Below are 18,947 nucleotides of genomic sequence, written 5' to 3' on the forward strand. Positions count from 1 at the left end.
TCTTGAGCTACATGGCATACAAAGTCAAGAAAAAGGTAACAATGATCAAATTCAAAGAAATGCTAAGAGACCCTCCCCCAGGACACAACTAATACGTTTTAAGTTTAAAAACACACAAAGGCATCAATAACTCTTGAACCGTAGGTCATACAATCAAAATCTCTGGATGCCTTGGATCATGATGCAACTCCAAATATAGGCCCTGGCCATTTGTGCCAGGCTAGATTTTCCCCATTTCACGTTTTCTTCCAAATACACTTTTTGCTAGTCCTCCTTTCAAATATTGTTCAAAAGTCACACAAATTGGTACATAGTATCTATGGATCGCAGTCATGTGAGGAAAATGTATCACTCAGTTAGCAGATTTCATTCCAATTGGCTATGACTGTCATCCAAATTTTGAGAACCCTAGGCTAGGCAACCCGGCCTGGCGGGGATCTGCGCTCCGAGGAGCACACTTTTTTAGGTTACTCTGTCGCTACCAGCAGTAGATTTCTTTCCCCTTCAAAGTAAAAGTGACTGAACTGCAGTGATTTTACGTAGCCTTGGTGGCCACTGACCAAGCTGTGGGAATAGAACAGAGGATCGCATTTTCCTCCCGGACTCAAGGTCCACGAGTTGTAATTTTACTCCTGCTATCAACCCCGATTAAGAACATAATCCTGGCTTTAATGGTACACGTTCTTAATTAAAACTAATATTATTTGGTTTCGCTATTGTATTTATTATTATAGCAGCACACACGTGTGCAGTACACAAACACGTTGATCAGTGTGCATGCATGTATGTTGTTAGTAAGCCAGCAATATGTTAGGGTCAGGGGTCATCACCATGCAAGCTTGTGATGGACATTTTCATCGATATTCTATTTTTGCCACAGACATACAAAATAAGTGATCAATATTGTTGTTGTTTTTTACCAGAAATACATAATGAACTCCTAATGTGCCATGTTGTCTATGCCAATGTGCTAGACATTTTACAATGATAGTATATCTGCATTAACCACTGAATAACAAAGAAATATAAGCCATTGTTTTAAAAGCCAATCTACAAGCTCACAACACAATACATCATGACATGTTGAGAGATTGTAGATCTGGTATTTTCAAAACATTTCAGAAATGTTTCTAATTATTTATTTATTTACTTAACCTATAATGACATGCCCAAAATGTGGATGCCAGTGTTAAAGAGGTTACCTATTCTGAAGAAAACCTTAAGACTGCCAAGAGGCTAAGACAAGTATTAACTCATTGAGTGCCATTGACGTGTTTCACATGTTTTACCGCAATGGCGCAAAGTGCCAATGACGTGTTTGACGTGTTTATAAAAAAAAATTTAATAGCACGGGTCGTCTTGGTAGAACGGGTCGTCTTGGTAGAATGCGCGTGGTTTTTGGTGTTCTGCAGGGGCGTCTGAATATGTAGTGTCTGCATCTAAAAAATGTTCTTCTTGAAGCAATGTGTCATATGGGAGTCGTCGTAATTGACTGGTTTGTTCAAATGCTTGTCTGTCTTCTTCATCTTCATTGTCCTGAACAGTTTCAGCAGTTGATTGGTGTGTTTGATCTATGTCAGTTTTCTCTAGTGCTACATAATGTATTTGATCAAGGTGGCCAATTGTTACAGTATTAAGACTTCGGCCTTGTTGTGGGATCAATTCAACTCTATAGTCCTCTTCTGTGTTACTGTTGCAGATTTGCCCGAAATGCCCCCTATACCCGCATATCTGTATAAATACCTCGAAAAAGTTAGTGACACCCACAGCCACGAAACTAGAGGGAGCGTAAACAACAATCTGGTACCACCCACCCATAAAACAAACATGGGCAAATTCTCCTTCTATAGCACAGCCACCAAGGAATGGAATAGTCTAACCCCATCCCTCAAAAAATGCAGTTCGCTGGGCTCATTCAAAACAGCCCTAAAAACTCATCTTTCTGGAGGCCGAAAGAGGAGATAGTACCAGTTTCCCTGTAGACAGACGACCCCCTCCTCTTTTTTGTACATATTTTGTATTTCCTCATGCATTTTTTGTATATAATCGTTATTTTTCCATGCTTCACCCCCCCCCCCCTTTTTTTGTACATTTATTTTTTATTTTAATTTTTTTCATGCTCCTTTTTTTTTGGTACATAGTTGTATTTTTTCTGTATTATCTGTATTTTCATGTTGATTTTTGAACTGTTTGGTTGCTACTATATATGTCTATGAAATTAATTCAAGGACCCCAACGGAAACAAGTCCGCAAGGACTTTTTTGGCCGGACCTTTTAGTCAAAAGCATTATAAATGTAACTGTGTTGTTTTACATTCTTTTGCCTAATAAAAATTTCAATCAATCAATCAATCAATCAATCAATCAATCAATCAATCAAAAATGAGTATGCTTTCTTAGCTTTGGCCTTCTGCGCCTTTGCTTGACCAATGTTAGGTGTTCTCAGAGGGACACACACACTGGAAGGTACTGAAGGTACTGTTCCAATCAAGACTGATTGATCCTGTCTTACCTCACCTATTTATAGGATTTTATTTCGTCATGCGTCCCTCTAGCCAATCAAAGGCATTGGTGTCAACATATTGACACGTGTCACGTGGAGCTTGACCAATGTTAGCTTGGCTAGGGGCCATGCTAACACACGGCGGGACGAAGCGAAAACATACTCTCCACCTCCGGCGGAGACAAAAAAAAAAAAAAAAAAAAAAAATATATATATATATATATATATATATATATATATATATATATATATATATATATATATTCTTTTTTTTTATGTTCAGAACCCAAGATATCATTATCTGAAGATTTGCTGCTCCATTCACTCCTTGTTTAACTTATTACTGAAAAAGGCTGTATCTCGGCTCCTAAGCACTTTTTTTTTTACTATGAATTTTTGGCCCAGACATGCTATTTTCAACATCAGACAATTAATGTCAACAAGGTCGCAATGACCTCGTTGACATTTGTGAAACCACACAGTGCAACCCTCAGTGATTAGCACCCATCAGTGGATCGATTATACTGGAGATAAAAATTCTGTGACTACTTGAAAATCTAAGATAAATTGAAAAATCTCTGGCACTGGGATAACATAATTCTGGCACTCAATGAGTGTGGTCTATTCCGTATTTGGGATTTCAACAATTGGTTCTTATCAGTACAGTTAGTGCTTCCATCACACATTACATGAGCAAAGGGCCATTTGGGTGCGGGTCATATGGTTATTATCGGAGGACAGTGTTACTTGAGGTCAGGTGCAGATCAAGTTCTACCAGTTCTACCATAACAATGGTAGCTTCGATAGTTGTGGTTTATTTCCATTACGGTGATATCTTGATGAGAAATCTTCTATCATGATGAGGAAGTCTTAGATCGTGCATAGTTGTGATGTAAGATATGTGGAACAATGGAAAAAGAAAGGTCAGAGTCAAAACCATCATACTGTACGTACATGATGAGTGATTAGATAAGGATAAAGGGCATGACAGGATTTAAAGAATGCAGTGTCACAACTAGGTTCATGCAAGGGCTCCTAACTTTGATCAGAGGTGAGCAAATGTATAAGCTGGAGGTCTGATGGTGATTGTGGACCGCAGGCTGTGGATCAAAGGTTTCCACTGCTTATGATTGTGGAGTGTTATTATAGTTAAATATTGTTATTTTTGGACACTTTGAAACACTTTCTCTCAATGGTGAAAATCTTTTTCAACAAGCTTTACTTGTCCAGTTCTGCCCTCCTTTGCTTTTGTGCAAATGGATCCTTCTGAACAGATCTATTTTTGATCTTTTCATAGTTTAATTGTCTGACCACACCACATATGAATTAATCCATTGTCTTAAAAGGATTAAACACACATTTTGCTATTTTCAGGTTGCTATTAGCTATTATCAAACATTACTGACAAGACAGTAAGACAGCTAGACTGTCTTGTCCTCACCTGATGCAATCATGTACAGTACCTTGTACAATACCACAAATCTCCTGCAATATATTAATGAGCATGTCATCATTATTCAAACCAATTTGAATTCAAAGATTAGATTGTGAATATTTAGTATGTTTTTACATTGTCATGAAAAAATTATATATAGACTATAATTTGTATTTATGTTGATGACCCCTGGTTAGGGTAGTTACACATTCAGATACATTAAATATTTTAATAATAAACAGGCCCCTTTTGATACGAAAATAACCCACTGGAAAAGTGAAGGGCTATGCCACTGCACCTATGCAGACACCAGATGCACTGTTGTCCTCGCGATTTCAGAATGTTGTTTTATGCCTATGATAACAACTTGTAAATCAACACAATTAGTTGATAGTAAGGCTAGTAAGACTAAATTATCAGATTTTCAATAATAACAGACTGAAAAATATGTGATTTGACCAATTACAACTATTTCATTATGAGTAGTTTTCAGTGGCAAAGTATTCTGTCTGTGGGATTTATGTTAGTTGAAATAAGGTTATATTCTGGGCCAGATCTGACTAGTTATGATTTGACTTGATCTGGCCTCGATCGGACTCTCTCTGATTCATCCAGGACGTCCATTTTCGTGGTCAGGAATTATTTTGGTTGAAATCAGGTGATATTCTGGGCCAGATCTGACTAGTCTTGGTTTGACTGGATCTAGCCCCAATCGAGACGTCACTGATTCGTCCAGGTCCTGACTGTGCTTGCTGGGAAGCGTTGCTAAATGCCAACATTGTAAATTGTAGATGAACCCTAGCATGAGACTCCTCATACAGTATATGCAGTGATGAGCTGTGGATTTTTGAACTAGGGGGGCACTAGGGGGGGGCACATGCGTGCACGCGCACGTGCACGCATGTGCACATAGCCAATCAGCTCAGTGCTAGTTGAAATACTGTATTCAACATGTGATTTTTAATGTAATTATATCTTATTATTTAGTTGCATTGTTAATTTGTTGTTTTTATTTTTGTTTCAATTAATTAATTATTTTATTTTCCTTTTAGTTTTATATAAAAGCCCTTTACATAGACTCACCCACACATAAGTACTTAAAATAATCAGACAACTTGTCTTTGTCTTGTCTCAGAGAACTGGGTCCTCTGCTAAGCGATCCCCTTCACACTCTACAGTGCAGAGACTGTTGTCTCTCATTGTGAGAGGAATGTACGCATTCAATTCAAGTCCATGGCTTTTCTCGAGTAGCCTAATGTTATGCAAAGCAGCCAGGTAGACGCTATTGAGAACGGCTCGCCGCTGACGGCGCGAACCTTGAGAGGCTATTGTTTAAACTTTAAGGTGTTAAAGACCGCAGCTGACGGTGCGTGCTCGCGCGTGCATGTGGAGCTCCCAGCCCCCATAGCGCCAGAACTAAGGGGTCGCCGACCCCCATAGCACCCCCTACAGCTCATCCCTGAGTATATGTGACTGTATGAGACCTCATATAGTATGATGTGACTGTATGAGACCTCATATAGTATGATGTGACTATATGAGACCTCATATAGTATGATGTGACTGTATGAGACCTCATATAGTATAGTAGTATAGTATTAGTACTATACTCTGTGACCCTGAGGACTATACCGGTGGGAGTTATACCCCCGGCAGGTACAACCAAGCCGGGCAGGTTTCAGGTTAGAGGCCAGTCCAAAAGCAGCATTGCCATCAACCGTTAGCAGTAGGATGGTTGGAGGAAGATTTGACGGATTTATGCATTTGTCATACATATGAATGGTGTTTTTGATGTTATTCTATGAAGTCACAATATTTTGATGAAATGGTTCATGAAAGTCTGATCAGTGTGTTTGATATCATGAACAAACAACAATGTAAATATAATACATTTTGGGGAAAAGTAATTTTAGTGATATGCAAATTTGGGCATATTCAATATATATTAAGCTAATTTGCATATTCAAATTAAGTTTCAAAGAAACTTGTAATACAAAAAGGTTTAGTTTTCATTTTAAGATTCATTGTGGAAAGTTTCATTGTGATAGGACAAAAGAAAAAAAAAAGCCCATAAGGGTTTTTAGTTTTCTCGAGGTATTAGCACACATCTTGAATTGATGAGAATTAAACATATTTCCGCATCTAGGATTTCTTAGGACTTTTAGTATGTTGTTCTAGACACCTCATAGAAATGATATCTGTTGAAAAAAATTCTCTTACAATTAGTCTGACTTTTGGGTCTAAAATGGGCTAGATGTAATGGCAGTAATGACATGGGCCATGTTATTGTGGAACATCTTGCTCCATTAGCATAAGAAACCCAACATACTACATTTCTGGTGTGAAATGGCACATGGGACACCCACAAAAAGACCACCCCAAAAATCGGAGCTAGCATATGTGCCCTTTCGTGGACATTTTGAGCATCTGCCCCTTCAGCACCCTCTGCATGGCCCTGTACATAAGGAAAGGGGGGGGGCTGTCACTCAGACTCCGACATCTTTCAGCTTTCTGACCTTTCACCCCTCACACGAAAAATCAGAGAGAGAGAAGAAAAAAATCGAAACGAGTTTTGAGAGAGATTTTTTTATTAACATATTACACATTTGAATTCCACACACATTTTAGTGTGTATTTTGTTTTATGTAGTTTAAAAAGTGTTTCCTTTTTTTTTTACTCTATGTATTTTTTTGATTGCTGTTTTCATTTGTTTTCATTCAAAATAATGTTTTGCTCTGTTTATATAAATGTTTTTGCTGACAAATTATAATTTTGTGCTTGCTGTTTTAATTAGTTTTCATTCAAAAGATTGTTTTGCTCTGTTTATATCTTTTCTCTCTTAAATCTTTTTCTTTCGTTTGGTTAATAAAACACAAATCACAAATGTAACTCCACACAAATGTCACCCTTGTGTCATTTTCAGGTTTCCCCTTGAGTATGTATGATCAAGTTCACCTGTCTTTCCATGACATATTTGTAATCCTAGAGAGTATTAGAGCGTTTCACTCTAATATATGAGCTCACTGGAGTCTGGAGGAAGTGGAGAAAATGTGGAACTAGTGAGAAAGTCGAGATATTGTACTAAAATACACATTTTCTGCCATACTCTACCCCAAATAAATACCCCTGATTATCTTGTAACCTTGTGTCCCCACACCAGGCTTTTCCACACGGAGGGGAAATGATGGTGTAGTGTGAGAGTCCAGCTGTACAACGTTCAACCACAAGCTGAACCTGTTTGTGCTACACATTCACTGTCTATTTAAAACCACTGCCTCCTATAAACATCCAGGAAGTCCCTCCCTTTGTCTCTCCCACTTTTCTTCAGAAGAAACAAAACTCAGAGCTGTTGTGTTTTCTCTCTCAGTCTCTCTTCAGAGTAAACCAGAGTGTTGTGTGCTTTCTCTCAGTGTGAGTGTGGTTGTCAGTCAAATGGCAGAACAGCAGGAGAAGCAACAGACATGTGAGCTGGACCAGGACCAGTTCTGCTGTTCTGTCTGTCTGGACCTTCTAAAGGAACCAGTGACTCTACAGTGTGGACACAGTTACTGTAGAAGCTGTATTGAGGGTTACTGGGACCAGTATGAGGAGACTGGAGTCTACAGCTGTCCCCAGTGCAGAGAGAGCTTCAGTCCCAGACCTGTTCTGAGGAAGAACACCTTGCTGGCTGAGGTGAGATGACCTTACAAGTTACAACCACACATTAAACTACATGTTCTGATACACAAAACTCCTTGTTGACTATTGTGATAGATAGATGGTAGTTATACTATATGTTAGTTACTTACTACACATTATGTTAAGTATGTTGATAATGTCCACAAATACTATAAGAATGCTATTTAGGTAGTATGTTAGACCAGTGGTCCTCAAAGTGGGATCTGGGGACCCCCAGGGGTCCATGAGAGGGTTCCAGGGGGTCCCCAACAAAATGTGTCAATAGAGCATCACAGTCTTTTTAACCACTGTCACCCTATACATCAGCTACTTGAAAATTTCTGATCTACAAACTCACAATGCATCACAACACGATATGCAATATTTTAGTCATAATTTTTTTTTTCATTTGGGCGTCCGTGGCCAAATACATATTAATTTGGGTGTCCTTGACATTAAAAAGTTTGAGAACGACGTACTGGTTTAAACAGATGCTAGGTTTGATGTTTACCTGGTGGTATCTTAGTTTAATTGCAGTCTTCATTACCTTATGGTGTCATTTTATTGACTACGGTTAATGTAATTACTCTGATCTTTGACTGTGTTAGGGCAAGCCAGGTACACACTGTAGGACTCGGGGAGTCATCTCGTCGTTAAGAGTTTATTTCTTGAAATCGGCTGTCATATATCGTTGTGGTTTTCACACTATTGATCCCCGATCAGGGATTACACACTGTAGGATAGTTCACTAGGATGCTGTCCAGAGTCAGACCCAATACATACATTTGTTTTTATTCCAATTCATTTTAATCGACGTCTCCCGTGATGCGTCTCTCTCTCTCTCTCTCTCTCTCTCAAGTAGTAGCCTACGCAGCACGCAGTGTTGCCATGTCCGCTTATTATAAGCGACTTTGGGATTGTTTTTCTGTAAAGTTGCTTGAAAGAGTAGTTGCTTATTTGGCTTTGTTTCCTAATGTTATTTGAACCAGTTGTTCTGAAACATTTTCATGGCAAGGACCCCAAAATTAATATTTTGAAAATATGTTGTGCCATAGGCGCCATACACGATCTGTGTGGATTTGGAAAATATTCAATAATTTTCATTTTTTTCCAAGATTTTTCTTTGATAGCCGATCTACAACGTGAGCTTGTAGATCGGCTATTTTTCAAATATCCAATGTATTTGTATATAGGTTTAATTAAAGTGCTTATAGTCGGTTTTGCTGGGCTTGTTTTCACAAACATGGTTGCTTATTTCTCGCAAAATCTGGCAACGCTGGCTGATACACGCTGCGGCTGCACACACAGACACTCGCTCTGGCTCTCTCTCTCTCTCTCTCTCTCTCTCTCTCTCTCTCTCTCTCTCTCTCTCTCTCTCTCTCTCTCTCTCTCTGTGCAATTGCTCTAAAATAAACAGCCCCCCCTCGAGCACGTACGCTCGCTCACTCTCTCATTTGGTTTTATAATGTTTAACTTAATACAGGACTTTACGGTAGGGACTGTTTGTTGTGGTTAGGTCCAACGACCCTCCATAGCCACTGTGGCTGGAATGTGCTCTCATTGGCTGTAGCGTACAACTCCTCGCAGAGTCATCTCAGACCCTTTCATACTGTATGATACTGTCTCATCCGCAGTGGTGTGTTCTACCGTCAGATGCTGTGTACGCCGTATACCTTGAGATTTTTTTTCGTCGCCACCGTACACCTTCATAAACTGTTCAAAACAGCGTTTTTTACATTTAATTCATTATAGACGCGCGCATGCCGTGCGTGTGGGAGGCAGGGAATAAACATAGTATACCTTCATAAAAAAACTAGAACACAACACTGAGACTCTCATGTCGAGTCTGGGACAGAGACGAATATCTAACCTGGTAGGTATTTGAAAGCGGTCGGGAAGCCATCGCCACTCCGACATCTTTCAGCTTTCTGACCTTTCACCCCTCACACGAAAAATCAGAGAGAGAGAAAACGTAATTATCGTGGCCAGTGGTGAGCTGTGGATTTTTGAACTATGGGGCTATATTTTATGACGTTACTTGCGCGTGCACGTGCGCGGGCACGTGCGTGCGCACTGCGCATGCATGTGCACATAGCCAATCAGCTCAGTGCTAGTTGAAATACTGTATTCAACATGTGATTATTAATGTATTTATATTTCTTATTATTTTGTTGGATTGTTAATTTGTTGTTTTTATTTTTGTTTCAATTCATTAATTATTTTATTTTCCTTTTAGTTTTATATAAAAGCCCTTTACATAGATTCACCCACACATAAGTACTTAAAATAATCAGTCAACTTGTCTTTACTTGAATTACTTTTTTTTTAAAGACTTACATTGCTTTCAAAACGGTGGTTTTTAAAACAAGTAAAAAATAAAAAAAATACCCTTTTGCTACTCACCAAAACAAAGACGGCTTTGTGGAGTTGAAAGCCTACTTTACTAAATGGGAACACTATGAGCCCCCACCTCACGTCTAAAATACACTTTTTGGCCAGAAAAGAAAATATTTCACCAGAATTAAAACCTGTTTTTGGTTACTCCACAGTGCCCTCTACAGATCTGGTCAATGGAATGTTCCTATTGACCAGATTCTTCCTTCCGGTGAAATATTTTCTTTTCTGGCCAAAAGGTGTATTTTAGACGTGAGGTGGGGGCTCAGAGTGTTCCCACTTAGTAGAATAGGCTTTCAACTCCATTAAACCGTCTTTGTTTTGGTGAGTACCAAAAGTGTATTTTTTTATTTTACTACAGACAAGTACCATAACGTTAAGGAGAACTCCTTCTAAAGCCATGGACCAGAGCTAGACAGGGATAACTTTGTAGCTCTTGTGTCCTCTGATAAGCGATTAACCCTTTCACTCTCCATGGCTTTTCTCAAGTAGCCTAATGTTATGCAAAGCAGCCAGGTTGAGGCCATTGTTTAAGGTATTAAAGACGGCTCGCCCCTAACGGTGCGTTGTTGTGCTAATGATTGACGGCTCGCGGGCGGCTGACGGTGTGTGCTCGCACATGCATGTGGAGCTCGTGCATGTGGAGCCCCCATAGTGTCAGAATAGTGTCAGAAGAACTAAGGGGTCGCCGACCCCTCTAGCACCCCCTCAGAGCTGTCTGGGAGAAATGCGGGGCCCGGTGCGAAGTCGTGAGCGCCCCCATCCTCACGCGCGCGGTTTTGGGCGGATATTTCCGAGTTTTTGGTGGTTATTTGCGGTTATTTCTTTTTTTTCGTTTTTTTGCGGGGCCCCCCCAAGTGCGGGGCCCGGTGCGGCCGCACCGCTCGCACCACCCTTCCTGCGGCCCTAAACCCCCTTCAGCTCACCCCTGACGTGGCCTTATCCTCTCGCAGAGCCTTTCACACACAGTGACCAAAACCTCGCCAAAAAAGGTCCCAGACAGCATAATCGGACCAAATATCCTACGTGTGTACCTGCCTTTAGTCACTGGTTAACCATTAAACTCTCCCTAATCTTGGCATGTCATTCATTGTAGCAAACAACATAATGCAATCAACTTTATGGAATGCAAAAGTTCAGAACCACAGTGTTCAGATAATGTTACAATGATCTTACGAGATTAATTTACCTGTAATTGTTTCGGCCTGGCGAGAGAGTATGTTTTACCCCCTGTCTGTCCGTCCGTCCGTCCGTGTGTGTGTGTGTGTGTGTGTGTGTGTGTGTGTCTGTCCGTGTGTCCGTCATTCTGTATGTGGACAGCTAATCTCCGGCACCGTTGGCTTGCTCGCAGTGAAACTGTGCACACACACTCCCTGGATGCCACAGCAGAGCCTCTACCCCAAATTTTTCACATGGGCATTTTATAGCGCCATCAGGAGGCCGATTTGTGCAAAACATATTTTTGACAGTACTCCTACAGATTTTGTCCAAAAATCCCGCAAATCGGTACACAGTATCTCTATAGTCATTTAAAAAAATGAGTCTTTCACATTTTTCATATTCCATCCTGATTGGCTAAAAATGTCTTCCAAAGTTTGTAGGAGTGCTCCGTTTTGAACAAAATGCCTCAAATCATGAACAAAGCAGGCAATTTCCTTGAAATTTTCCACGCATATTTTCACTATGCCCAGGAAGAAATGCCACTTGAACATTTTCAAATCAGCCACATGGTGGCGCTATAACAGGCCGATTCGTGTTTTTACCTATAACTGCACCGATCTGTGTAAAACTTTGTAAGCGCACTCCATAGAGGTCAAGGAAAAACCTTTGCCCTGCATTTTTCACATCTGCCTTTTATAGCGCCACCAGGAGGCAGACTTATGTAAAACAAATTTTTTATATTACTCCCTCCGATTTTATCCAAATTTCACGCACATCGGTACACATGATCTCTATAGTCATGTGTTCAAGACAGATGTGTTTGATTTTTCATATTCCATCCTGATTGGCAAAGATTGACATCTAAAGTTTACAGTAGTGGCTTGTTTTGAACAACATGCCGCAAATCATGAACGCAGCGTCCGATTGCGGTCAAACTTTGCAGGCACATTCACACTATGTTGAGGAGCAAATGTCACCCTTTTAACATTGGCCTGTTATAGCGCCACCAGCAGGTCTAATTTAGCCAAACAATTTTTTTGAACAAAATGCCTCAAATCATGAATGCAGTGTCCGATTGCCATGCAAGGCCTAAGAAGAAAAGGAACCCTTTTCACATTAGCCTATTATAGCGCCACCAGGAGGCCACAATAACCTACCTGACCTGACGGAGACCTGTGCTCCGAGGAGCACTTTTTCTAGTTTCTCACTGTGTTTATCCCCATGAACCTCACAATGACTGTGTTGTATTTGTCATCAGTGAGTGACCTCCTCTCCTCTTCTCTTTACTTCCAGGTTGTGATGAATCTCGAGTCAGGAGGTCAGCAGTCTTCTGTCTCTGCTGCTCTGCTGTACGCCGGTCCAGCAGACGTGGCCTGTGATTTCTGCACCGGAGCCAGACGTCACAAAGCTCTCATGTCTTGTCAGGTGTGTCTGGCCTCTTACTGTGAGACTCACCTCCAGCCTCACTACAATGTTCCTGTGTTGCAGAAGCACAAGCTGGTCCCAGCCACCAACAAACTGCAGGAGAAGATGTGCTCCAGTCATCACAAGCTGATGGAGGTGTTCTGTCGCACAGACCGCCAGTGTATCTGCTATCTGTGCACCATGGATGAACATAAGGGCCATGACACGGTGTCAGCTGCTGCAGAGAAGGCTGAGAAACTGGTAGGACCACGATCACTTGAAGACAAATCATAAGATAGATCATGTTTTAAAGATAGAAGCATAACTAAATAAACCTTAAACATTAAACATTAAAACATTAAAAGCACACAAACCAGGGTGTTGTACAATAAAAAAGTATTAAAGGACCCAATGAAAGTTCCCAATGAAAAACAGAGGTGATTGATAACTTTTCATGAATCATATTTCACATCCAGTAATCTTGCCACTGCAAATTTTTATTTTGGAGAAGTTACTCAGTTGAGTTGAGTGAGTACACAGTTAAGAACACCTTCTAAATCCTGACCTAAGTTTTTGAAAACATTTTTTATTCCAGATAATAATAATAATAATAATAATGCTATATAATGTATATAGCAACAACTACACACAGAGGTGTTCCCGGCTTGAAAGGTATAACGTTTAGGTGTTCCAGGTCTAAATGGGTTAAGATGATGTGTGGATCCAAACTAAACTGCCTCCAATTTCACTTGTTTTTACCCTGTATCCTGTATGAGTTCTCTCTCTCCTGATTGGATAGAATTGGTATCCCGACTTGAAAATGTGCTTTGTTTACAAGCCAAACTGTCTCTTCCTGTTTCTTGCAGAAACAGCTGGTGACAATGCAGGAGGAAGTCCAGCAGAAGATCCAGGAGAAAAAGAAGGAGCTGAAAGACCTGATACAGGTCATGGAGGCCCTGAACGTGAGCTGATGTTATGATAATAGTTCTTGTTCTTCTGTTTACTGTGGAAAGAGGAAAGATGGTGATGTTACGTATAATATGGATGAGACAGAGCCTTGTGTCATCAGAAGCACTAAAGCAGTGGTTCTTAAACCAATTAATTTGTATTAGGCTGCAGACCCCCATTTGAAAATATTTCATGCCAGCAACCCACGTATAAGATTAGTGTTGTTAAAATGTTTCAAAATGATTCATTATTTTTCACATTCTCTCACGAATTGTAGAAAATAGCAGATTTACAAACTCACAACGCGCCGCGATGCATTCGCCATGTGTTGGGAACTTGTAGAACGGCTATTTTCAAATACTGTAGCTGATGTCCTGAGGCTGATTCTAAAAAATGTATTTCTGAAAAACGTATATTGTTATATCAGTGGTGCTCAAAACCTTTTCATGTCAAGGATAACACAAAAAGTGTGTGCGTGTGCGTGTGCGTGCGTGCGCGTGTGTGTGTGTGTGTGTGTGTGTGCGTGTGTGTGTGTGTGTGTGTGTGTGTGTGTGTGTGTGTGAAGCAGAGCTCTGCAGAAGCAGCAGTGGAGGCCAGTGACAGGATCTTCAGTGAGATGATGGTCTCCATTGAGAGAAGACGCAGTGAGCTTAAAGAACTGATCAGAGATCAGCAGCAGACTGCAGTGGCTCAGACTGAGGCTCTCCTGAGGCAGCTGGAGGACCACATGGAGCAGCTGGAGAGGAGACATGCTGACCTGGAGGAGCTGTCCAACACTGATGACATCATCACTTTCATTCAGGTTCCACACATGGCATTTTACTGTTTGGTTTTGACTCATTTAGGAGAAATCAGCTTCATATTTCATTTCATTCCATCATGTCATATGATTCCATTCCATTACATCATAGTATATTACATGACATGGCATAACATGACATTATTAATGTTGGTAGTTACTAATACTAATATAGTTCTAGTATACAGTAGTTGTACAGACCACAATAACAATGTCAGAATTAGGCCTGTCACAATTATTACACAATTATTTGAGATAATCACAATTATTTTCTACAATTGTCATAATTGTAAACATTTTCAAAAAATAGAAGATCTACAAATCAGCTTCTGAGCTTGTAGATTGGCTTCTTCCACTGTTTATAACATTATTCAGTATCTGCCCTGTACAATTTGTGTTCGTAGTGTGTGCTGGTTGAACAACAAGGACATCAGCTCAACTCCACCAATTGTGATCAATATTCTAATCTATCTCTGTCTATACTGGTTTACTTGTCTTTCTCCAGAGTTTCCAGTCTCTCTCCAGTTCCAGTGGATCTCAGTCTCCCCCAGTGTGGTCATCTGTCCTGTGAGGTTCTTCACAGATGTGATTGATGTGGTGTCTGGTCTGAGAGACCAACTAGACAACATCCTGAAGACAACTTGGCCAGAGATATCAAAGAGAGGTGAGATTTAAATGCGTTTCTTGTTTTTCTAACCAGCCATCATAGTAAACATGGATTGATGAAGTCAGAAGGCAACTGGAGATATTTGAACTGGAGCAGACTGATGGTAGCCTGGTAAACCCTCCCTCCGGAAATCTCATTTCCATTTGAATCAAATGGAAATGAGATTTCCGGAGGGAGGGTTTACCAGGCTAGACTGATGGTACACAGGTTGGCTGTCTGTCAGATTTAACAGAAACATTGAAGAATTTAAGCAAGAATATTCCTCAAAGGAAAGATTAGGGTTAGATTTAAATGTATTTATTGTGTTTTAACCGGCCCCTACTGTACAGTACATTTCTAAGTGTTGAAACAGTTTGTATAGGTGGAAGTATGTCTGGGAAGGTGCAATAAATTAGTGTGACCTGTGTTTCATGTCACCCGCTACAGTATATAAATGCACCATTTACAATTTTTTATTATTATTATATTTTTGTGCTCAATAAATGATCTTGAGGAGTTCTCTCTCCTGATTGGATGAAATGTGTAACCCACCTGAAAATGTATTATAAATGTAAAATGAGAGACAGGGAGACAGCTGTTACTGAACAAACACTATATAATAGCAATGATGCTATAATAGCTTGAACTTTTTGACAAAACCCTTGGAACTTCAGTTTAATCCATTCTTCAGTATGATGTCTGTCATATATGCTATATATGTGACTGTGCCTTTAAGAGAGCTACGCTTCGACACTGCCGTAAAGCAGGCCTGTTGTCTTTTACGTCAGTCGTATGTTGTGACCTCCTGTAGGCTCACGCTGTATGTTTTACATGCCTGAAGTCAGCAGTAAAGTCTATTGGATTTGACCCTTTGTGTGGACATAGAAATCCTTTACAATGTCATGATGACCTTTACTGTTTTCTTGTGTCTCCAGTTGATGTTTTACATCCAGCGGAGCCTCAGACCAGAAAGGACTTTTTACAATGTGAGTCCATGTTGATGCAGGTTCTGAACGTTGAAGTTTCATTCTGATATGTTGTTATTTAAAGCTCTAATGAGTTTGATCTGAGAGACTAACTCTAAACATAATAAGGTTCATGAGCTTTGATTTTTCTTTTGTCTCACAGATTCCTCTCCTCTGTCTCTGGACATGAACACAATAAGCAAAGATCTCTCCCTGTCAGAGGAGAAGAGGAAGGTGACTTTTACACAACAACAACAACCTTACCCTGATCATGCAGAGAGATTTACTAACTGTCAGGTGTTGTGTACAGAGGGTCTGTCTGAACGTTGTTACTGGGAAGTAGAGTGGAGTGGTAAAGTTCGTATAGCAGTCTGTTATAAAGACATCAACAGACAAACCTACTTTGGAGAGAATGATAAATCCTGGTGTTTAGAGTGTAATGGTAAAAACTACATTTTCAGACACAACAAAGTTGACACTAAAGTGTCAGGGCCTTTCTCCTACAGAGTGGGGGTGTACCTGGACCACAAGGCAGGTACTCTGTCCTTCTACAGTGTTTCTGACACAATGACCCTCCTACACACAGTTCAAACCACGTTCACACAACCTCTCTATCCAGGGATAATGGTTGGATGGGTATATGGAGGTACAGCAGAGCTGTGTAATACATGGTAGACATGTTAAGAATACTGATGATGATACTCAGTTGAAAGCTAATGCATGTGTAAGAATGATGTGTACAGTATACTACACCATCATGATCAATCATCAATCCATTGTGTTCCGCTCATTGCATTTCTTTAATAAGCCTGCTGCAGACAATCATTCTACAGTATGCCCTGTTATCTTGTTGATATTACTACAGAGCCCTCTGTCAGTCAGTGTAGATTGGTTATACTAAATGTAGTGGTTCTCAAACTGTGGGTCTGGACCCCCAGGGGGTCCCCAAATGATTATAATTTTCTTAAAGTGCAACATTGTTTTCTCACTCAACAGTAAACAAATCAACATACAGTATGTATAATGTATACAGGGTTTCTGTCCATTTCTAAAGTGACAATTTAAGGACTTTTAAGACCTATTGAAAACCTCTAAAATGAAAATTAAAACATGACATTACTGCGTTAAAAGTAATCAACAAACTATACTAAAAAATTGTTAAACATTGGCCAAATACTTCCTCCTCATGGTGTCAATAGGGTATTGTGTGTCAAAAGTTAATTGATTTATCGCTTATAAAAATATATTTTAATATGATGTATATATATTTTTTTACCCTCCCTTTTTCTCTTATTTTATCTCCAATTTTGTAAATACAGTAGGAACGTTTGAGTCCTTCAAACAGTTACACACTTAAAACCTGCCATGTTAAAAACAAAAGAGGGGGGAAAAGCTTCTGTAATTTCTTTAATATCCGATCTACAAGCTCACAACATATCTGGCAAAATGAACAAAATGTTTCAATTCATATAAAGGAGTTTGAGACCGTCAGGTAATCATTTTTCTTTTCATCAACTTTACTTCATTTACACTGACTTGTTTTTTCAAAATAAATGTGAGCACTGTGGCTGTAACCTCTATAGCAGAGTGTTTTAGTCTTATTTTGAAGAATGTTTATCTTTCTGTTTCTGCCTCTGTAAACGTTGTCTCCATGTTTAGATGATGTTTGATACAGGCTGTGAAGATGTTAAAACAGTCAGATGACTGAGAGGTGTGTGTGTGTGTGTGTGTGTGTGTGTGTGTGTGTGTGTGTGTGTGTGTGTGTGTGTGTGTGTGTGTGTGTGTGTGTGTGTGTGTGTGTGTGTTTATTTGTAAGAAGTCAAACTTTTGTCTATGCTACATTGTTCCCTGGACGATGATAATATTTAAATATTATACATAGTGTAAATATAATTTTGAGTTTGCTTTTATCCACTTTGTATGTTTTACTAACTGTACACTTATCTAATCTTCAATACATTTTCTATATACAATTACTTTCCATCAGAGGCTTCCACACATAGATTCATAAATGACATCATTGACATGACATATCATGGGTTAATGACTTGGTTAATGAATTTTGGATTACAACTGGACTTAGTATCATTTATTACTTATTTTCCCGTTGCACAATGATCTCTTTTCTTCAGTCAGTTTATTAGAACTTCTTCAGCAAAATAGAAGACTTGTTCAAGTTCACATCACTTCCTCAATAGTACAATAGACCAGTGGTGTAAACTAAATAAGTACATGCACTCAAGTACTGTACTTAAGTACAATTCTGAGGTATTTTTACTTTACTGTACTACTTCCCATTTTCAATACTGAACATTTTATTGGACAGAAATGTAAAAACAGCACGAGTACAGTCAAACACTTTGTCTAAAAGGATAACACCACAAAAGTCCTTGCGGTCTTGTTTCCATTGGGGTCCTAGGTACTGGGGGCATTGACCCTTTGACTATCTTAAAACTACATCCCATCACTCAAATACCCCTTAATTGCCTCTGAGAGGTAGTGGAGAATTAATAGTCTCTAAGTCAGTCAATAGGCTGTTGTTTATCTATAACCCAGTGATTCTCAACCTGTTCAGGCCGTGACCCCCAAAAATAATCATAATTGAACTGGTAACAGACTGTACAACGAAAGATTATAGGCCTTTAAATTGGTTAATTTAGCAAAGCGTTAAAACTGCACGTTACAAAATACGGTAGCTGATCTGCAGTGAAGCTATTTTAAAATGGTTTTCAAAATAAAAAATAAGATAAGTCATAAGACGCCGTGCAAAATAGGGAATATGTTTGATAAAGTTATACAGACAGCACAGCAAAAAAAAAAAAACATGGTTGACCCTATTATAAATGAGTATCGTGTCTATCAAATTCATGCAGTTTTAACATAATTCACCACTATGTGTTTCAAGTTTCAATACAAAAATCCAATGTGTGGCCCTTCACTCACTTTATCAAAGTCAGTTTGGCCCCTATAGAAAAAAAACTTTTATGTCCAGTGAAGTCAAGACCTACAAAACCAAAAGATCTGGGGAAAAAAATG

General features: G+C 39.5%; 1 protein-coding gene across 1 annotated transcript; it reads left to right on the plus strand.

The window, feature by feature from the left end:
- The first annotated feature begins 7,326 nt into the window (after positions 1-7,326).
- LOC308102350 (E3 ubiquitin-protein ligase TRIM47-like) lies at positions 7,327-17,491 on the plus strand. The gene is made up of 7 exons (XM_080452022.1): positions 7,327-7,609; positions 12,443-12,814; positions 13,420-13,515; positions 14,070-14,303; positions 14,806-14,964; positions 15,882-15,932; positions 16,075-17,491. Exons 1-5 carry the CDS (start codon positions 7,370-7,372, stop codon positions 14,869-14,871), a joined length of 1,008 nt encoding a protein of 335 aa, XP_080308148.1. The 5' UTR covers positions 7,327-7,369; the 3' UTR covers positions 14,872-14,964; positions 15,882-15,932; positions 16,075-17,491.
- Positions 17,492-18,947: the final 1,456 nt, after the last annotated feature.

This window comes from Gymnoscopelus braueri (assembly GCF_963280865.1).
Source record: "Gymnoscopelus braueri genome assembly, chromosome: 15".
Lineage (NCBI taxonomy): Eukaryota > Metazoa > Chordata > Actinopteri > Myctophiformes > Myctophidae > Gymnoscopelus > Gymnoscopelus braueri.